We start from the raw sequence: 23296 nt of genomic DNA on the forward strand, positions 1-23296 counted from the left end.
CAGTGGAATCTTCCTGCTTCCTCGGCTATAGGTCCATGTTCATAAGAACTCTGTCTGAGAAGTCGTGTGGAGCCGGGGAGTGGGGTTCACAATGGGCTGTGGAGGAAGGCGTATTTGGATGGGACATCTGACTCTCAGTTTTGCTATTGCAACTCAGTAAGTTTCAATTGCTAAATCTGTTTTCTTATCTATAAAATGGGGGGCAACAATATCTACATTTTCTAGTTGTTACAATGGGCCTGTGTGAGAAGGGTTTGACCCAAAGTATGTCCTTAATAGAACCCTGACTGTTATTTCCATTGTACTGAGATTCTGTGCTATGGGCTGAATTGTGCCCCCTAAAATTCGTATGTTGAAATCCTAGTGCTTAATGTGACAATATTAAGAGGTGGGGCCTTGGAGAGGTGCTTAAGCCATGAGGGGAGCCCTCATGAATGGGATTGGTGCCCTTATAAAAGTGGTTCCAGAGAGATCCCAGCCCCTCTACCATGTGAGGATACTGTGAGAAGGTGCCAGCAATGAGCCAGGAAGAGGGTCCTCATTGAGAACGTGACCCTGCTGGCGCCTTGATCTTGGACTTCCGGCCTCCAGAACTGTGAGAAATAAATGTATTTATGAGCTGCCCAGTCTGTGGCATCTTGTTATAGCAATACACATGGACTAAGGTGGGATTATTTTGTCTGCCACCAAATTCCTTTGTTGAACCCTTAACACCCAATGTGAGATACGGCTCTCAGGAGGTATTTAAGGTTAAGCAAGGCCATGAGGATGGGGCCCCAATCTGATAGAGTTGGTGGACTTATAAAAAGAGAAAGAGAGAGATCTCTTTCTCCACAACCATGCACCAAGAAAAGGCCACGCGAGCCTACAGTGGGAAGGTGGCCATCCACAAGCCAGGAAGAGAGCTCTCACCCAAGTCTGACTATGTGGCAACTTTGATCTTGGACTTGAAGCCTCCAAAACTGTGACAAAATTAATTTCTATTGTTTAAGGCATGCAGTCTCTGGTATTTTGTAATGGCGGCCCAAGAAAACTAAGACAGAGATTAAATGCTCTGCCTCAAGTGAAAATCAATAACCGATGAAGCCAGGAAGCAAACTCGATCTTTTTGAATGTTCGGTGGAACTTTATCATATACTATTCTCTCTTCAACCCCAGAGCACATAATGTATTTAGTGGGCTGTTAATCCATACGGGCTCCATAATATAAAGACTTAAACATAAACTAATTGAACAAACTAAGAGTTGCTTTCTAAAAATGAAAAGAACTGTGGAACTGTGGAACTGTTGTCTACATTTTCATATAATAATATGTATAATTGAAATAGTAGCAACAACAGCTGTACTTTCTTTTCCAGTTGTAGGAGTGGGACATTAAACAGGACAACAAATACATCGTAAACCACAAAAAAAAATATTTTCCAAATGTAACCATTACGTTTTGCTGTATATCCTTCCCAGCTGTTTTCTAAATGCACATTTTTTAAGCAAGAAGCGGCAAGGTAATCAGCCTAGAGACTAAGATTGTACCGTGGTGTTTCACATACGGCCACCAAAAGGAGTCCACGGATGCATTCTCCATACACTGAACAGCGAAGCGAGTGTACTCCTTTGCCACACCAGACATTTACATTTCAGAACCCACATTCTGGAAAGCACCCCCAGTTTAAAGTTAGTATTTGCAAAACAACAGGTCAATCGAGTGTATTTCAGGACACCGAGAGATTTGCAATGTCTGCTCTACTAACCTTGACTGGTCAGAATACCCCAGCTAGCTTTTCGTTTAGAAGCACATTCTTCTACACTCGCTATCCTTCTTTTCCTGAGGACCTGCTTTATGCAGTTCCTTTCAACAGCAACATCTGCGGGCATAGTGTGGCTGATGTTTCTGTCTGTGACAACCAGGTGTCATGGTGCAAATGCTCCAGCCAGAAGAAATACCAGCGACTGGATTTCTAGCTACATTTTCCTCCCCTTCGGACTTTCACAAAGATTCCTGTGTGCTAACTGGAGAGGGGCCGGGACACTGAGCTCTATTCAGAAGCACTTGGAGCGGGGTTGGGAAGGAGCGGGTGGGGGATGGGCCAGAAGAGCAGTAGCATTTTCTATTTTTAAAGTGGACACTTGGCCGCGGCCGGAAGTATTTAACTATTTGCATGGTACAGAAAGGGAAAAAAATGTGTAAAATTGTGTTTCCTACTCGGAAACAAAATAGACATGAATTCTGTATTTAAAATAGGAAAGCCGATTTGGATTATGTACAAATCAATCCCTTGTAAACTTGCCCCTTGAAAATAGATACAGACAGAATGCGACAGCCAGCGAGCTCAGCGGTGATCAGTGACTAGCAAGCCTTCTTCTTCATCCTCAGCAATAAACACTGTGTGTGCATTAGGGTCAGCTGGTAGGTAGCTCATGTTCGTTTGGTAAGAATCTAAGCTTAGAACTGGCTTCCATACAAAAATCACAGTCCTGTCATTTACATAGGCACAGCTCACCACTGTGATTTTTCTGGAGGTCATTTCTAGGCCTAAAAGGCATCAGTGGTCAATTTAAGTACGACAGAGAGTGTTCACCCTAAAAGGCAGAGCAAGGACAGAGGAAAAACCACACATGTGCCTGGTATTTTCAGCTGGCACGTAAAGTTGAACGAGGTACACTGGCCATGACTGAGTCGAGAGAACTAACCGGACCACGGTAGGTCTCCAAGGATTAACTGAGCCGGGGGTCGTGTTACACGGTATTAACATACCCAGATCTGTCTTGATGAAAAATGGTCACGGATTCCAGTCTCTGTCTTTACCTTTTTATCACTGCTTTTAGGCTCTATGTCCCATTGGTATTTACAGAAAAAAATTATTGGGTTATTGCCTTCATATAACAAGTCGGGTAAGAACAAAAACATTTCGTGAGTAAAATCATTTCCCGTGCATTATCTTATTCAGAGTCGGGCCATATTCCATCGCCAGCGTTTACTTCAAAGTTATCACCGATGGACACCACTATCTTCTCCTTATCTTGAATTAAGCTTTAATCCTACAAACTATATGACCTGGGGACAAGCAGCTTAAGGATACGTAGGTGTCCTCTTCTGTAAAATGAAGAACTTTGGTAAACTTTCTGTCTTCTGGCTCTAACATTCTTTGATTCCAATTCTATGACTCACATACAAAGGGCAAGGTGGCACGTGAGCTATACGCATGTTCCATGCCCACAAAGGAGGCCAGACCCTCCCAGGATAACTGGACCTCCGGGCCGGCTCAGTGGAGGCAGCTTGTATGGGGGGCTCATTCCTAGGCATTAGCAAAGGCTAAAGGGTGGTCAATGAGGGCTTATTCAGACCACTATATTTCCACGTCCAGTTGTCAGTAGCCACAGGCTCTTTGTTCCCAGGTGGTTCCCATACGGGGAGTGTGCTGATTTATACAAGCCACGCTGTAAAAGTAATGACTAATTTTTGTCTTCAAAAAATTTCCGATTTTAAGCTTTTGACTTTTCGGCTTCCTACTTTTCATTCATGGTTGTGAGATAAATATAGGATGCTCTATTGTAAGAATTGGGACAATTTGTGTTCTTAAAAAAGTTTGGACACCAGATATCGTAATTATTCCTATAACTCGCCCCTCCACTGGGCTGGGTACTCAGAGCTCGTACATTGGTGATGTCACAGATCTTCCACAGTGTCCTTCTGAAATAATGGCCACTCGAAAAAAAATGAGTTAAAACATAATCTGAATATGGAATTCCAAAGAATACTTCAGTACTTCAAGAGGGTTTTTTTATGTAGTCCATGAGGGTAATAAACTTTCGGTGTAGTGGGGAGAAAAAAAGCCACTGAATTTCATCATTAAGTCTACATACTTAGTTAAGTGAGATATGTGCTGGCCAACAGAAGACATATAAAAATTCACATAAATAATCAAATGGACACAGGAAATAATAATTACTTCTTTCAAAAAATTTAAGTGCATCCAAAGAAAAGTAATTTTTAAAAAACCAGGATATTGAAGGAAAATGTTATTAGAGTTAATTTACTGGAAAAAATAAGGAATGAAATGTTAAATCTACGGAGTAACTCAACTGTATGATTTCATTAAAAAAATGCATGGTGAAGTGAATGTGTTTGGGACGGAATCATTTAAATGCTAGATATCTGTGATTGTATAAATATGAACACACTATGAAATCTCTGGATATATAGAAGAATCTAGCATCTTTCCTTGTGTCAGTGCAAAAGCGGATTGGATAAGCGGCAGAATATCACTGGGCCCTGTGAGGAGGCAGAAGTTTTAAAGCAAACCAGTATTAGTAAAACACTCCAGGAAATAATTAAAATGATATTACATAGGGGATAATGGACTCTGAAATATTACGTCTCAGAAAAAGCATCTGAAATAGACGGTAGATTAGAGATGACATACTGTGACTACCCACAAAGGCTAAAATAAGATTTTACACCTTTTAGGCAGGATATGGGAAATGAAACGGGGCCATTCTATTCCCATTTTAACCAACACTAATGTGTCTGAAAACTCGGGGACCTAAGTGTGGGCTGGTTGCCAATCCTCAGTGAGAAAGTGCTGTGAAGGCTGGAGAAGTTTCAAAGAAGGACACTGGAAACCATCAAAGAGCTAAAGGCACTTCTACTGGAGAGCAGTCTTAATACTTGAGGAATTTCAAAATGGAAAGTTGACATCGAAGAGGGATGATGATAGAAAAAAATCTATGTAATCATGCAACGCACTGTTAAGGGGTGAGTACACATTTTCAAGAAATTCTGAAAAACTAGACAGCTGGATCCACTTCTGACATGTAGGACACAAACGTACACTCTTTTTTTTTTTTTTTTTGGTTTACACAACCAATCACAAACTTCAGGAGCTCATTGCTTCCAAAAGGCAGCGTTGACCTACCACCTGAATCTTCAGAAACAGATCGAGATGAAGAGCCTACAGCTCGGATCCGGGTTGGCAGTGTCCCCCACGTATGACAATGAACTATTCTAAACACGTACACTATCTATCCACCACCCAGGGCAACAGCTACCAAGTCACAGCTCGCCTTGTTTCACCTTCAGCCCACCCACAGCCCTCCCTACCCAACTCCTGGGATTATTTTGAAGCAAACCTCATTACAGCATCTGATCCCTATGTATTTCTGTATCTACCTCTAAAAAGATGAGGACTCTTTGCAAGCATAACTATCGCATCATAATCACACAAGACCAGTAATTCCATATATCATCAAACACACGTTGATAATTTTCATTTTCTGAAGAGCAACCCAGTTCATAAACTGTCTTCTAGAATAACACCTACAGTGATCATGTTTAGATTCTTTATCTTAGGGCAAAAGTCTGTGATCCCTCCATTTTCTAAATCTTTTTTTAATGTAAGAGTCCCATTCTTAAAAAAAAAAAAAAGTGTCTTTTCTCTAAAGTACCAATGACTAAGTGCAAGATATAAACGTCACCTTAAATCAGAGCAAGATATGCTAGATTTCCTTGTACCTGCTAGTGCCAAATTTCCGCCCTTGCACAGTCGCATCTGGAATGGGCCATTGTTCAGTTCTGGGAGGCGGCCTTGCTGTGGGTGTCTCTACCAGGCCACGCACACATGGAGCTTGTAACCATCATCCCTGGGCCCCACTCTTCTTGCTCCATTTTATTTTTTATTCTATTTTATGTAGACATGGGTACCTAAATCTGTTGGCCTAGGGGATGGGAAATGAGGGCAGATGAGGGAGGTCTGAGGGCAGGTCTGACCTTGGGGAAAAGCGGAGTGATTGTTATCTAACAGTGAACCTTTGTCCAAGGGTCACTCACTTCTCCTCTAAAGGTTGCTGGGAAACCTACAGTGACATCTTGTGGTCCATGACAGCTCCTCTCTTAGTTGAAACTGAGTGGTTAGGAGAGGCCACAGGGGTCTGAAAAATCACAATGAGAGAATATATGGTCAGGATCCTCACAAAACCACAGGTATCACAGCAATGCCTAGCCACAGTGAAGGACAATTTATGAGCCGGTGTGGGCAAGGCTTTGAGAATAAATGTTAGGTAAGGAGGCAGTTCCAATGTTACCAACTTGTTTTGGGATGATTTTTTAAAAAGTAGAAGCCTAATATAAAATCCAGTTAAATGTAGTTTGAAGTAACAAAATTATATGCTTGCATAAAGTGTATTTTTTATGGTAGATCTTGAAACAGAATGATAAGGGGTTCTGTCGAAGAAAATGTATCTGTCCCCAATGTCCAGGACACTTCACAATGCAGAGTAAGTCTCTGTTAGCTGTCACAGAAAGGTGATTTCTACCATACTCATATTGAGAGTTAAAGTCTTCTCAAAATATTTGAAATACCTTTGTCAACATTATAATATAAAAGATGTCTCTGAATTTGGGATATTTCTTTACTACACCGAAGGATGTAAATGATTTTTTTTCAGAAAGACATAAATAACCCCCATATGTAGAAAGAAAATAATAAAAAAAATTTAAATTCAAAATCCCTAAGTTCTTAAACCATGAGAGACTAGCATAAACGCTACGACTAAAGTATGTTAATTTCTAGTTGTGTAATGAACAAGTAAGGTGATGAAATGTCATTTATTCATGCATTCATTCACCCATTCACTATTTCTCAACTGTCTATTGGGTGCTATGTCCTGGGTACACAGAGATGAAAAGACAGTTGCTGTCCACTTGAACCTTACACTCTAGACCGGCGTTTCAGAATTGGGGTAAACCTTCATTGCTGTCTAAGAAACGTCTGTACGTCTGGGAATCAAGAACTTCTAGAGTCATAACAAACTTGGAAATTCCCATAGCTAGGTTGCAGTGATGCTCCTTAACTGCTAGAAGTGTCCACAAAATACCTGATTTATGTATAATTTTCACTGAAGTTTCATGAACTGTAAGTAGCAATTCTCAATAAAGAAGACACGATGGTATCTAGACAGTGTATTTCCATTACTAAGATTTTTATGAAGCCCAAAACAGTTCTGTGAAAAAGTGGGCAAAAACTTTTTTTTTTTTTTTTTTTTGCTGTTGCTGGTATTCTTAACCTGGTATCTTGTAAAGCATTTGGCTAGCGTGCAAATTGTGAAATGAATGGAGAGATATCACAATGCCATTATGAAAGGAAAAAATAAACAAGGAAAATCTAACCAAAGATATCAATTCTGGTTTTGAAAACAGAACTCAACATTTCTCCAGGCTTCTGCTAAACATATTTTTAGAAGAAAGTATATACTGCATTTAAAAAAATACCAATGTTATGTTTTAGCCACACTACATAGAACGAAAAGATTTAAAACTCTCAGTGATGTAACTACATGGCATCAGCGATGTACCTACACTTGATTTAACAAATCTCAGGACATGTGCTTTCTTTTTTTTAAATTTTTATTTATTTATTTTTTTAGAGAGAGTGAGCAAGTGCATGGACGGGGCGGGGGAGGAGGAGCAGAGGGAGAGAGAGAATTTTAAGCAGACTCTACACTGAGCTTGGAGCCCGACCCGGGGCTCGATCTAATGACCCTGAGATCATGACCTGAGCCAAAACCAAGAGTAAGATGCTTAACCAGCTGAGCTACCCAGGTGCCCCTGGTGATCCACTTTCCAACAGAGCTATTCATTCCAACACTTAGGAGCCTTCACACTGCCCCCAAACTACCAAAGCTGGGTCCATATCCCAGGCCAGGCAAATACTAAATTTGTTACCTTGAGAAAGTTACTTCATTTCTTTGTGCCTCAATTTCCTTATCTGGAAAATGGGATAACAATCCTACCTCACAAGATTTCTGTACAAATTAAATGAATTAATAGATAAATCAGAACTATGCCTGGTATACAGTCAGCCCTCAATTAATGTTAGCTTTTATGACATTATTCTTGCTGGTGTATAATGTAGATTAAAATACATCATTCATGCTTTCTTCATCAAATCTCGTCTTTTTATTTAGTAGTAAAGTTAAAAAGCAAATTAAAAACACACAACACTTAAGAACTTTCAGTTACTGGTAAGCCCCACAAATATTCCTGATTCATTAGTTGCTCAGTGACCGTGGCCTATTTAAATAGTTCTTGGTCTATTAGATATAACTTTGCTACTTTGTAAGCAAAATGAAACAAAACAAACAACCAAACAAAAATAGCTCACAAAAATTAAGCAATGAAAAACACAGACTAGAACAGCTACGGACCCAAAAATACGTCATAGGTGAGTCCACTGGTTGCAAAGAAAGAAATGCTGGTTGATATACAACAGACCAGCCATTTTCATGTAAAAACAACAACAACAACAAATAGAAAAAACTTAAAATATTAGAAATGAGAAAATTTTAAAAAGGAAAGGGGAGAAGCCCAAATTTTGAAGTTATGGGAAGCAGCAATATTCTGGAAGCACAGCAGTCTCTCAGATATCCTTATCAACAGTCCCTAGGTTCTGGAAGGCTTTTGCTAGTGGTGATGAAGCCAGATGATTTGGACAATCCCCAAGCATAGGTTTGTTGAGTTGAATTTTACTTCAGTGTTTTCCTAGGTAAATGTCAGCTTAACCGGCAAAGAACTGATAACAATTCCTAAATGTGCAATAATGCACTTTAATGTACTAGTCTGAAAATCCCTTCATAAAGTTAATGGCCGTTACCCCAGGGCTCTCAAATGTTGACATGGAAGTGTGCATAAGCCAATCCATTACTTCACCACGCCAGTTTTCTTTCCAAATTTCCTTTGATTGTAACCATATTCATTCATTTCCAATTCTTTTTTTTTTTTAAGATTTTATTTATTTATTTAACACAGATAGAGGCAGCCAGCGAGAGAGGGAACACAAGCAGGGGGAGTGGGAGAGGAAGAAGCGGGCTCATAGCGGAGGAGCCTGATGTGGGGCTCGATCCCATAACGCTGGGATCACGTCCTGAGCCAAAGGCAGACGCTTAACCGCTGTGCCACCCAGGCGCCCCCATTCATTTCCAATTCTTGATCAAAGGTCTAGACCAAGCTGCTGTATATTCCTGTACTGTAATACATACTAACAGTTCTCCCTACATCCATTCTGGCCATCGTCCAATCTATTCTCTATCGATTGAGTGACACGTCTGGGATTTGCCTCAAAATAATCCCAAGGTAACCCTTGCAGGTTTGATTGTGTGCTTCTGCAAAAGCCAGCTTGTATCTCATAACAGAGTGTTATCTTTCCGTTCAGTTGATGGGCCAGGATGTTATTTAAAGTAGGAAACCTTATCATAAGAGATTTCTCAGAAACCTGATTCTTCACGCTCGATTTGGTTTGCTATTATTTTATTTAAGATTTCTGCAGCTGTGTTCATGAGTGAGGTTGGCTTCCTGTAATTTGCCTGTCTTGTCATGACTTTTTCGAGTTTGGGTAATGTATCAGTGAAACTTTGAGCACTGTGAGTGTTATACAATGAGGAATTTATCATACCAAATAGACCCCCTACAATTGCAGGTTAAGGAATCTCTCTCTGCGAGGCTGCTGTCTTTATAGGCGTGCTGGGCGTAGGCTGTCTGGCTGACAGTTGTCAACAGAGCTGAGTGCGACGTCAGGGAGAGCAAAGACTTCTGGAAGCTCTGAGGAAAACGGAAACAGTCACCTCAAACCTCAGCGATGTGGGTGACCCGAGGAGAAGCTGGCGCCCTTGACCACAGACTGCACACACACCTGGCCTGGGATCCGAGACATCAAAGCAGGCAATCTGGAGGGAGCGGAACGTGCTGTGGATTTGGCGCGCCAGGTGACCAGGGACGTGTGCAAGCCACCAGCAGTGCCTACCCCAACCTTGAGAGCGTAAAACCCCGTAGCTCCTTTATCTGCCACCCGATGTTCTCCTCTGGCAGGCCAGTCCCAACCCAGAACAACACTAGGAAGGGAATTCTGGGACGCAGTTCTGCTATTAACTGAGTTGACGCGGTACAAAAGCCTCTACAGGGAATGGCTATCAAGTCCATGAAATGAGTTGGGGACGAGACCCTTGCTTTCTCTGCTGTCACGGTTCACCTGTTAGAAATATTTCTACCTTACAATGCTTGGTAGAGGCCCCAGTAAAATCATCGGCTCTTGGATTTTTTTTTTTTTTTGGAAGAAGTTTTTAAACTTGTGATATATCTCTGTTAGTGATTTTAGGATGAGTTAAGTTCTTCATTTCTTCAAAAACAGCTTTGACAAGTTGTGTTTTTTAGGAAATTCCCTATTTCATCCAAATATTCCCAATCATTGACATTACGTTGTTAAATAAAACCACTTACTGTAAAAATATCAATGACATCTGCTTTACGACCTCTTTTGAATTCCAGCTATTGTTTACTTGCACCTTGTTTTGACACAGGTGTACTAATCTCATTAGTCAGTCTCTCAACAGATCACCCTTTAGTTTGTTTATAATTTGTTTCTAATAAGTCACTTTATTAATTTCTGCTCGTGGCTCTAATATTTTCTTACTTCTCTGTGTGAAAGTTGACTGGGTTGTTCTTTTTATAACTTTGATCTCTAAACTCCTGAGTTCCTTAAAGACTTTCTCAATTTCCAAACACAGGAGTTTTCATCGAATTACATTTTGTTCATGATTTCTACATTGATTTTACTGAGGGTCGTGGATATGTTCCATATCGGAGGCGGTGAGTGATGTTCTGTGGGCCCAATCTGGCCTACCATCGGTTTTGGTAAATAAAGTTTTATTGGAATAGAGCCAAACCTGTTCATTTACAGATCATCTGCTTTTACACTACAACTGCAGTGCTGAGACCATACGGCATATGAAGACTAGAATATTTGTTCTCTGACCCTTTACAGAAAAAGTGTGCCACCCTATGGCCTATATAATACTAATCATTTGAACTTTACTGAGACATGTTTTATGACCCTGTGTACACTCAAGTTTTGAACTCAGCTGAACTCAAATGTTCAAAATGTACGTGAGGCAATGAGCACAGAGAGTTCCATATCCAGATTAGATCTACATTTTCGGTTTCTTCTGGGTGTTTGCACAGTCATCAATGTTTGTCTGCTTAATCTATCAATAAGTAAGAGAATTCTGTTAAAATTTTCTTTCTCTTTTTGGTTAAGTCAGTATTTCAAGTTTACATTTTAAAGCAATTTTATTGGGTGAATACACAGAATCGTTATAGCTTCTAAGTAAATTCATCTTTTATCATCATATAGTAGCATCTAGTCGTGTTTTTTTTGCCTTCAAGTCTTAGCTCGTATTAATATGGTGACACATTTTCAGGGAGTATTTCTATTGTGCCTATCTTTCTTGATCCTTTGATTTTGACTTTTCTGAATCCTTATGTTTTATTTATTTTTTATTTTTATTTTTATTTTTTTTTAAAGATTTTATTTATTTATTCGACAGAGATAGAGACAGCCAGCGAGAGAGGGAACACAAGCAGGGGGAGTGGGAGAGGAAGAAGCAGGCTCATAGCGGAGGAGCCTGATGTGGGGCTGGATCCCAGAACGCTGGGATCACGCCCTGAGCCGAAGGCAGACGCTTAACCACTGTGCCACCCAGGCGCCCCTGAATCCTTATGTTTTAGATGGATCATTTAAAAAAAAACATTGCTGGGTATTGCCCAAAAAATCTGAAAATTGTTATCTTTAACCTAGAGAACTCAAATTTTATTTAAAGTTATTTAAATTACTGATATATTTAGCTACTGGTATGATATTTAGATTGATTTTTCCCATATTAGTTTTGTACTTTGTATTTTCCCCACCGTTTCTATGTTCTCTTTCTTTAGGTCTTTTGGTTTGATTAATTTGATAATTCCATTTTCCCCTATTCCTCTCTGAAAGTACTGTATCTTTTTAACTCTGTGCCTAATATCTTATTCAGACTCAAACGCTAAAGAGAGCTAGGGCGCCTGGGTGGCTCAGTTGGTTAAGTGTCTGCCTTGGCTTAGGTCATGATCCCAGGGTCCTGGGGTCGAGTCCCGCATTGGTCTCCCCGCTCAGTGGGGAGTCTGCTTCTCCCACTACCCCTCCCCCTGCTCAAGTGCTCACGCACTTTCTCTCTCTCACAAAAATAAATAAACAAAAAATTTTCAAACACTAAAGAGAGCTAGAATAAAATTATACCCAAAATCTTGTCTGCAGAAGTGACATCTTTCACGTATAAGTTTGGAGTGGCACGTGTCCCATATGCCAAAGCACAAATTCATTGTTACATGGGGCCTCACATGTAAACCACATTGACTTCGCAGCTACTTACATCTATAGCACAAAATACAAAAATTGCTACTTATTTCCTGCCAATTATGACTCTGAATTACTATATAGATTTGAATCTCTTGAGACAAAAGACCTCACATCCGATGCAGAGAAAAAAATCATTCTCTACAAATGGCCAGTTCTGCCACATCTCCATCTTACCTTGCTACCACGTGAAAATAGCCAAACTGAATAGTCACTTCAGTTAAAATGACCGATGCCTCACTTCAGCCACCACTCTCTTTATAATTTGTGCTCTGAATCTGGCTTTTCAAGAGTTTCCAGATTACCTTAATCTTTCCTCAGTTCAAAAAAAAAAAAATCCTTCCTCAGTTCATTACCAGGAAGTGAAGTGCATATTACAGAAACTTTGCAAACATAACAAAACAGAAAAAATTCCCAAAGTTGACCCTGGCATAAAATTAATAATGGTTATTTAAACCTTTTACAGACACTCTGAAGACAATTGGTGGGCTAGGATATAACAGGAGAAAGGAAGAATGATATTGTTAAGTCAGATTTTTCTGAGACAAGATTTTTAAAAGCTGAAAAAGAAACTTGTAAAAAAGAAGAACTTTCCAGACCATCTACCATGAATGTGCATTCCAGAGAGATCAGAGAGTTTAAATCAGTATCATAGCACCAGACACAACCACAGAATGCAGGTGCAGGCACCCCATGCCATAGCGTATCACTGATGACGTGAGTGGAAAAAGTGCACTGTCTTCCAGATAATCAGGCTAAAATATGAACTACACCATTGATAGTATTAGGAATGCTAAAAAGAGAAAAATGCATTTGCAGAAGTTAAGTGTTCCTTCAGTTAATAGAATTTCCAGATGTCCACCCAGTTGAAAGTGTTGGAGTTATTAAAAATAACACAAAACTCAGCTAACATAACAGGAATAATAAGGAACTTACTCAAAAATGACAAAAGTTATCTACAAAACCAGAGAAACAAAAACCTTCAGAAAACATACTTTAATGGCAAAATTTTGAAAGCTTTCCCTCCGAATTGAAATATAAAAAATGGACATTCATTATCACCACTCCATTGAACATTGTACTGAAGGTTTTAATCCACAGAGTAACTGAGGAAGAAGAAATAAATAATGGTATAACAATTGGAAAGGAAGAAACAAAACTGGCATTATTCACAGATAATATGATTTTCTACCTAAAAAAAACCCATAGTAGCTACAGATTCTTATTAGAATTAATGAGAGTTTGGCAAGTTTGCTGGGTATAAAATTAATATATGAAAATTGTCTTCCTCTATGCCTACAACATAGAGATAGAAAATGAAACAATTTAACCAGATACTTTTTACAATAGCATAAAACAATATAATACCTAGGAATGAATTCAACAAAAATATGTAAGACCTCCGCAGGGGATAATACTAAATCCTTACTGAGAAACATTAAAGAAAACCTATATAAATGGGGAAATATATCATTTTTATTCATTGGAAGGCAAGTACTGCAAAGATGCGAATCATCCCTTTAATAAATGATTGATAGGTTAAATGAATTACAACAAAAAACCCAACAGGTGTTTTGTGAACGATAGAAGTTGCCTCTAAAATTTGGAATTTCAAATTACCAAGCCCAGCCAAAGCCACTGAGAAAATAGAACAAAGTGGGAGGGCTTGCTCTACCAAGTATCAAGATATTCGAATGCTGTTGAAACCAGCGTAGTGTGGTTTAGGTCTGGAAAGATGTACCCGGTAAGAAAGCCCATAAACAGACCTTTGTATGAACAGACACTAAACTTATGCGGAGGGGGTGCCGCAGTTACTATGGTTTATAGAGAGTATGTCTGAATTTCCATTAAATGGGGTGAATATAATTGGCTACCCACTTAGAAAAAAATGGGCTTACACCATTCAAAAACTCAATTGCAGGTGGATAATTTGAAAGGAAAGCGTTAAGAAGAGAATACAAAAAAAACACTTTGATTATCTTGAAGTACAGCAAGAATTTTAAAAATAAATGACACAAAAAGTATTAACCAAAATAGAATTCATAAATCTGACTATTTTTTATAAAGATTTATTTATTTATTTGGGGAGAGAGAGAGCAAGCACATGCATGGGGGGGAAGGGACAGAGGAAGAAGGAGAGAGAGTCCCAATTAGACTCCACCCTGAGCGTGAAGCCATATGCGAGGCTCAATGCCACAACCCCAGCCGGAAGTAAGAGTCCAGCGCTTAACCAACTGCACCCACAGGCACCCCTAAATTTGACTATTTTTAAATAAAGAGCATCTGTTCACCGAAAGAAAAACCATGAAAAGTGAAAAGCCAAGCTACAAACATATTTGTAAGTAGTGTTTTTAAGATTTTTTTCATTTTCCACGTCATTGTTAGACCATATAAATAACTTCTAAAATCAATGAAAAACAGGGCAGAAGACCCAGTAGAATAGATTGCAAAGTATTTGGAAGGCATATCACAAAATATGGAAGTACAGATGGCCAATAAACATGCAAACGGCCTTAATAGGGAAATGAAAGTTAAACCATAAGATAGCCCTACATGCCCACCAGATTGGGAAAAATTAAGAATACTGACAATACCACATATTAGCAATAATGGGAAGCACCACGAATTCCTGTACACTGTGGATCTCACTATAGATAAAACCATGTTGGAAAATAGTGTAACAGCAACTAAAAAACCAAAGATACACATGCGGTGTTACCTGGCATTTCCACTCCTGCAGCTAGACAAACTTATTTGTACTAGATATTTCTATCGATGTGATTCATAATTACCCCAAATTTGGAATTTACAGCACCGAAAAAGAATGAACTCCAGGTACACGTAGATAAATCTTTCTATCATGTTGGTCAGGGAAAAAAGTAAATCATGCAAGAATATTGAGAGAATGAGTCAAATGATATAAAATGTAAAAGCAGGCTAAACCAGACCGTTACCTGCTTGAGGTATAGTCGGGGCAGTGAGACCTATAAAGGCAAGAAAGTGATTACTGTAAAAGTAGTCACCCTCTCTCTGGAGAAGGGAGAGGATGTTGTGGATGGAAAGGGAAGCACAGGGGAGAGGAAGAGAAAGTATTTGACAGAGCACTACTCTAGCATGTTTGCGGAGGAAAGTTGCCAACCATGTGCCTCCAGTGACCTTGGGTGACCCCTGAAGTGAATATGTGAAAATGCATCTGCAGGACCACAGGGGCTGTCCTAAAATCATTGTCATTATCAGTTATGTGGTGACTCGCGCCAGTTCTGAGCAGTGCAGTTGAGTTACATTTTCCATGTTCTGGCCTAGGGCAGGTGAGGTCACAGGTGTGATAAATTCACAAAAAGGAACTCAGGTTCTCTGTGCTAAAAGCTCCTCTGGTCAAAAATGATCCACCAATAGTCAAAATAACATGAAAGAATCATGGTGCTTCAGAGCTGAGCGTGGACTTAGATGCCGTCTACTTCAGTGATTTACAAATGGTTTCAAAGCCCTGGGAGTTCAACAGAGCTGCCCTGGCGCGTGCCGGCAAAGCATGGGGCTCTGCCTTCAAACAGCGCAGCTGCCACTCTATCTGCCTCGCAAATTGAGCTTCCAGATCATTAAAAAAAAAAAGTCAACAGCATAAAAAAAAAATTCAAAACCCACTGATCTTGTCTAACTTTTTCATTTTGCAGATAAAGAAACTGAAGTCGAGAGAGGGTAGGCAGTGTCCCCAGAGTCACCCAGAGTGTCACTGCAAAGCAAGACTGGAGCCAAGATTGTCTGCTCCCTACCTGTTCTCTTTCCAACGTACCGTATTGCTACTTAACACCACAGGCAGACAAATCTAAACCAGTGAACATAAAATAAGGAAGGCAAGGGGCACCCAGGTGGCTCAGTCAGTTGGGCATCCAACTTTTAATTTCGGCTCGGGTCGTGGTCTTGGGGTCATGAGGTCGAGCCCCACATGGGGCTCCACGCTCAGTGCAGAGTCTGCTTGAGACTCTCTCTCCCTCTTCCCCTCCCACCTCTCACGCGTGCTCTCTAAATAAATAAAATCTTTAAAAAAAAATAAAGAAGGCAAAAAACAGATCTAACAACCTCTAGCACCTACATCATAACTTTTTTGTAAGGATGAAATGAGTTTATGATCATACATATTTAGAACAGTCCCTGGCACGTAGCTAAGAACCAGGTTGGTGTTTGCTATCATATTCTCATAAAATGACACTTTTGTCCTCCTTCCTTCTCTTTACCCACTTGGTTACAATGTTCTATCTCCACCAGCTGCCAGCTTGAAATTTAAACAAGGTCCACAAATCCATGCAAGGAATGAAATCAGCAACCTGTGTTCTCTGGTCTGAGCACAACAGCTGCCAGGAAGAAAATTTGATACGCACCCCAGACAAGGACTTAATATAAGAACAATTTTACACATGGCTCTCTCCTCCCCATAGTTCTAGCCACAAATAGTTTTATCACCACGAACCATGTGCTTGTGGAAGGCTGAGGTGCTGGCAACAGATACGGCGTTTTCTGTTGATACTGAACAGAGAGGTGTACTGACATTTGTCTCTGCTGCGTTGAATGTACTTGTAAAAAAAGGGTCTTAAAGCACAAAGCAGAGAAAGTCAGGCGTCCCAGGTGTGCTGGCCTCAACCGCAGCTTGGCATGCCACAGTGGCATCACATACACTTTGGCGGGCGTCTCCAGGGTCCTGGGGTCAATCTGTCCTTGCATAACTGTCCCCAAATAGGTCCTACCCTATGCTGTGGGGGCTCCTGCTCTCTCTTGCCTTTGTGTTACCTTAACTACAGAGGATTCCAGACATGGACACAAACCAGTCCTCCCACTGTAATCCTTTCACTGCCCATGTATGAAGAAGCCAGTTGTGTGCACAGGAAAAGCAAGACTTTTTCCTAAAGATTTTATTTATTTATTTGAGAGAGAGAGAACCATACAAAGGAAGAGTGCGAGGGAGAAGCAGACTCCCCCCTGAGCAGAGAGCCCGATGCAGGGCTCAATCCCAAGATGTGAGATCATGACCTGAGCCAAAGGCAGACGTCTAACTGATGGAACTACCCAGGCACCCTGGCAAAAGCAAGATTAAAAAAAAAAAAATTATTTTTATCATTCCTACCACTTTGCTATCTAAAACAGATACTAAAGAATTGGGGGCACAGGCTTGAAGAGTGAAGAACTGAAGTCCAGAGGTATTGTTCACAACAGGTATTGATTCTAAGTTTTCTATTGGCCAAACCCCTTCTTTTAACATCTTCTAGCACTTGACCATTTCCTGACTTGCTTTAGAGGAAAAAAGAGAGCAATCTCCTCTCAGTTATAGTTCTCATATATGGCGTTTGTGGTGTTTTCTGTGTGCTATATACACGTTGAAGGGCCGTAATGATCATTCAGCTTAAAGTGAACAAAGAATGAACATTTAGTAATATTTGAAGGTTGGCCCAGAAAGTCTAACATTTTAAGAATAAAAATGCGTTCACTTAAAGTGAGAAATCCAAGGGTTAACAAGTAGCATCCTTCACAAAAGGCAAGCAATCTTTGAGTTTATATGAGCTCAGTAAGATACCTGAATACATTAATAGCCATTAACTGATTCCAGTCAAAAAGACACAGGTAATGGGTTTGTTTTATTTGAGGTGGAGGGCTCATACCAATCCATGAGGTTAAAAGGAATCAGGGAAAACGGACAAAAAGTCTGATTAAGAAGGAGGAGTGGAGGGCATTATTATAGATTTAACTTCTGGACAGTGTTGATTTTATGTCTTCATTGTCTTTGAGAATTAACTCCCTGAGTCTCTCCATGAGCGTTTACTCAGTGTGTGAACATTTACACCACTGGGCAAGGCATGAGGAGAACAGGCAAAGCACTGCGTTGAAAGTGGTAATAAAATCCATGGACTTCAGCTTGAATCTCCTTCCTTTTCCCTTCCCTTTTCCCTTGTTCCTTCATTCCTTCCTTCTTTGATTATTTGGTAAGTACCTGCCATGTGCTAGGCACTTTGCTAAGTTCTGAGGAGGATGCAAATCCCTGTGTTCATGAAGCTCAGAGTCTGGTAAGGATCCGACCTTGTGGTAGAGTCAATGTTGAATGTGTTTAGGATATCACGTGCAGGGGGGCTGGGACATCAGCCCAAAAAGTGCTAAGTGATTCTGTGTCTGGCTGGAATTATTATGAAGACCCTGATAGATGGACCGCAACTCAAAAAAGAGCTGGCTCTGGAAAAAGAATACTGCTCTCTTCATAATATAAACTAAAAAACAAAGTCCCACGAATGGGCAGGATGAGTGATGTCAGAAACAATGTCAAAATACCAGGACACCTGTTTTGACTTTCCTCTAAGATCAATAACCTTGAGCAAGTTCCTCTGCATTTTAAACTGCTCCTTTTTTGTAAAAGAAGCATTAAAGGGTCCCTGGGTGGCTCAGTCGGCTAAGCGTCTGCCTTCGGCTCAGGTCATGAACCCAGGGTCCTGGGATCATGTCCCACATCGGGCTCCCTGCTCAGTGAGGAGTCTGTTTCTCCCTCTCCTTCTGCCTCTCCCTCAGCTCATGCTCTCTCTCGCTCTCAAATTAAAAAAAAAAAAAAAAAAAAAGAAGCATTAATACCATGACTTTGTAGAGGACACGTATGAGGATGAAAAGAGATAGAATGTATGGAAAACTGTGAACTACAAAAAAATATAACATATTGCCATCAGAAAGTGTGAGGTACGTCATGTAGCATCAAAGCTGGGGTTAGAAAAGGTCAAGAGACATGCTAAGCACCCTTATTAAGTCCAATTACAGGGAATTTGGAAAACAAGGGATTCACTTTTTTCTTTTCTCATCTTCTCCTACAATATTAACCACATAATATTTATTAGGAAAACACCTCAATTTAAGAAACTGTAGTATATGAAAATTTTATATTTACAAAATAAATAGATTATTTCCAAAGGAACTCTTTTAAGTGACAAATACATGGGAAGACAAAAATCCAGTAATTTACTAAAAGCTGTTTTGTACACAAATTTTAAGCACAGCTGTGCATGTACTCTGGTATATGTGTATTTGATGGGTATTTTACCAAGTTTTAAACATAGCTTTAAAAACGCCGAGGACAAAGCCATGGGGAACAACAGCGCTTCTGCTAGAACATTACAATTCTGATATTACAACGTGGAACAGATTCCTCTCATCTCATAAAACAAATGGCCAGTATTGGATCAACTTCATTGCTCCTCAAAGGCCTACTGCAGACGAGGGTAGACTGAGCTACGTCAGGAAAATGTGGGGGTCGCTGTGTTACTCCCCAGTTAGTGAAGTCGCCATTTTGAGAAAGTGCTTTGTCCATTATCGTATTCCTGCCTCAGACCTTGCAACTAAGGGCCTGAATATTCCTGTGGTTTGGATCATCACTTTGTTCCCAGGTTGTAACATACACAGTTTAATGGTCTCCTATTGAAGAGGGAAGACGAGATCATTATCTGTGATGTATTCTTTTCTGAATAGAGGCATAGCCACCTTCAGATAACCTTTGCTATGGCCTCATAAAGAAGCAGGTGTTTCGGGAAGCTCCTGGAGCGATATTTTGCAAACCTGTGCACAGAGCCCCAGAACATTTAAAATATTGATAGGCTTTGAGGTTATTCAATGATCCTATGAAATAATCCTGCATCTTTATTTCCAGATAAGATCTGCTTTTTTTTTTTTTTTAGGGTTATTTTTCTCCTGTCTTCTAAGAAAAAAAACCTTTTTGTAAGATAGGTCCAGTGAAAAATTATGTTTTGCTTGCTTCCTGGAGAGACCAGCTGGCAGAGAGAAGCAGAGAAAATAAAGGAAAAAAGCCAAATCCCTGTCTGAGCTGACTCAGCTCTTCACGGCTCCTGTTGTCATTTCTGGCTTTTGTCTTCCCTTGTCAGCTGCCAGGGATTAAGAGGAAAGAAAATAAAAGGGCAAGAGGTCTTGGCAGAGGAAGCTAATATCCGGTGCTTTGGTATTTTGGCGGTTAAGTAGCTTCAGCTCCTTCTAAGACACTCACCGCGGAGCAGTAAACAGAGATAGGCTGCTACAGTCTATGCTAACGTGCCATTATGCTTTCACGGTAATGCCTTTCCAGAAAAGACCAAGCGTTCCTACAGTATAGCCTGACTAGGTATTTGACCCAGGAAAACATTCCCATCCAAAGGATTTCTGCCGAGAAGAGTTCCTTTGACAGAGTAAGATGGTAGAAGAAATGTCTGCAAGTAATTTAAAAACAGCCAGCTCTGAACTCGCCTTCCCACCATAGCCTTCCATCTAGGTCCTTGCCACACACCAGCCACCCTCAGCCTTGCTTTGCTCCAATCCTAAGTGATGGCTCAGAAAGACTTAACCTTTCAGAACTTCAGGTAATTATTCTTAAAAAAAGACATAAAAAACGCCAAGCACTTAAGGTCTGAAACCATCTGCCCGAAGCCCTAATGTGATGCTGGGCAGAACACTTAGTTGCTTAGTAAAAATGTCCTAGCATTAGCATGTGCTTACAACAAGTGCTTAGCCAACACAATGTATTATAATTCCACCACCCTTTTTCATCTATGCTTCTCTGAGCTACTGAATTGTAGGCAGTCTTGCATTGTTTTTGAAGAATTGTAAATTGTATAATATAAAGAGCTCACTTCTATGGAGTAACTATATTCCAAGACACTGTGACAAATAGCAGAAGTAATTAAAAGTCTATCTCATAGAAAATTTACAATAACCCTCTGAAATAAATATCAGTATCTCCATTTTAATAATGAAGAAACTGAGAGCTGCGGACTTCACAATTTTCCTAAGATCTCACAGCTGGAAGGCACTAGAAACATGACAGAATAATTTGTGTATGGCTAAGTCACTGTTACCTGCAAAGTGATCTTAAACTCGATTTCCCCCTAGTTTACGGTATTTTATTCATTCCATAAGTAGTTGCGGAGTTCCTCCCATATCCGAGACATTGTTTTTCTTATATGCCATTGGTAGTTACTGCAAAGTCCCAGTGACTTTTTGCTTAGTAAATTGTAATTACCCTGCAGTCTTGTTACAATTCAGTATCCACGAATTTGGCAAGAATTGTGTTTGCCTCTTGAGCCTTAGGTTAATTACAAACTTATATTTTTTTTCTGTTCTAGTTAAATCCTTTGTCTTTCAAACATCTTTTTTTAAAAAAAAATAATGAAAATAGTTTTTAAAATGTGGTAGAACCAGGTTTGTGGTAATTTGTGTGTGCTACTTAAAACTAACCCTTCGACGATTATAAAAATATCATTGAATCTCACTTTCATAAATAAAATTCTTTTTAGAAATAGTACTACCTCCAGTGGGCCCTAAAGATTGAGCTTATTTAAACAGATTCGCCTTCCACATTCTTGGAAGGTCATGCCAATGAGGGATACAAGTATTGTTTCAGGACTCAATACTCGCTACATAGGAGATAGTCCCTCCAACGCAAATCACTCTTGTTTTGGTGCTTTGTTTGAATAATGGTAAGTAGCCATGAAACTTGGCTGCCAAAGGAGATTTTACTAGATGAACAATTTCGTCATAACCACAGGGAATGGAGAGAACAATGTTCACATTTTCGTTTAGTCTCCTTTCTTTTACTTCTTGGAAAGTCACTATGAAGAAATATTCATTCCTGCCCAGACTCAATAGATCTGTGATTCTATGTGTTTGAGCTCTGAAGAAACTAGCACTTTTTCTTTTTCCTATTTCCCATTCTGGATCGTGGCTCGAGAGAGAGAAAGAAGACACAAAGCTTCCAAATTCAGAAATTCACTTGTTGCATCGATTCGCGCTGAACAGTACCTACCACTTGCTCTTGATGGGTGATAGGAATCATCGTTTCTCTAGTGAATTAGGTCGTTTGGAAAACAGAAGGAGCTCATAAATCCCTCGGTGGTTGATCAAAGATGTGTTCGGTTGTTACGGAGGGCTTCCGTCCCCCGGAGTCACAACTTCTGTGCTCATTATTGACTTCCGCTGTGTTGTGTTGGGACCTCCTTAGGAGAAAGCTTCCTCCAGCGCTCTGGCAACAGGCTACCCTGCTCCATCAGTTCCCAAGAACTTTGCAGCATTATGAGGGTGAAGGGCAGATTTCAACGGACGGGCCTTAACGTTCATTGTATCACTGTCCGTTTCCATTTAAATCAAGCCTCACACTTGATGACTGAGATGAGCCATTGTTTCTATTTAAGAACATGAATGGCATTTCGGTATTACGTTTCAGTTTGTCCTCTGTCCATAGCTTAAGGCTCTAAGCCCTCTGGAAAGACTGTGTGTATTTCTGAATGTTTCTATTTTGCTCAGTAGGTAATGGTGGCATGGAAATTTTAGCTGCCCTCATGGAGACAGAATGGCCTCGCGCCATTTCGCGTTGTCGTGCACATTCCTGACGGGCCCAACATGTTTACTGTTGTTCTAATCCCTAGGAAAGAATGTTGAAAGGCTATTCCGTTGTGACTCATTTTATAAGGTGGTTGGGTTCTGTAAAGATGCATGTAACTTGCATCATATTTTCAACAAACTGAGAACGTTTGTGTTTAAACATCATTTATCCTGTGTCTGTTGGCCATTTGTACGTCTTCATTGGAGAAGTCTCTGTTCATATCTTCTGCCCCTTTTTTGATTTGTTTATTTGTTTCTTGTGTATTGAGTTTGAGAAGTTCTTTGTAGATCTTGGATACTAGTCTTTTATCTGTAGTGTCATTTGCAAATATCTTCTCCCATTCTGTGGGCTGCTTCTTAGTTTTTTTGACTGTTTCCTTGGCTGTGTTATACGCAAGTAATGAATCATCGAACTTTACATCAAAAACTAGGGGTGTACTGTATGGTGACTAACATAATGTAATAAAAAATATTTTAAAAAAATAAAAGAAATAAACATCATTTTATCCTTTTCTTTAAAGAAAAATTCCTCTGGAAGTCCAACTTCTGAAACCTCACAACGGCAGAGCCGTCTGTTTAGAAAGGGGATGGGGCCCATAGAAATCTTCTCCCTGCATGCCGCCCTAGCCTCTCAATCCCGTGGGCTTTTCTAGAAAACTCCTAAATCTACTTAGAGGGCAGATTTTTAAAAACCTGTCCCATGG

The 23296-nt window shown here is 40.0% G+C and overlaps 1 protein-coding gene across 2 annotated transcripts in view; it reads right to left on the reverse strand.

The window, feature by feature from the left end:
• Positions 1-23296, reverse strand: part of ASB5 (ankyrin repeat and SOCS box containing 5) — a 50513-nt gene that overhangs the window by 19439 nt on the left and 7778 nt on the right. Inside the window, exon 1 of one of the 2 annotated variants that reach the window (XM_087856502.1) lies at positions 1749-1950. The exons of the other annotated variant lie outside the window; for it this stretch is intronic. Within the exon in view, the coding sequence (XP_087712628.1) occupies positions 1749-1872 (124 nt within the window). The 5' untranslated portion in view covers positions 1873-1950. Of the gene's footprint in view, positions 1-1748; positions 1951-23296 lie in introns of those variants that run through there. 2 annotated transcript variants of the gene reach the window in all.

Source organism: Ursus americanus, chromosome 27, assembly GCF_024610735.1.
Source record: "Ursus americanus isolate L20-20 chromosome 27, mUrsAme1.1.p, whole genome shotgun sequence".
Taxonomy (NCBI): domain Eukaryota; kingdom Metazoa; phylum Chordata; class Mammalia; order Carnivora; family Ursidae; genus Ursus; species Ursus americanus.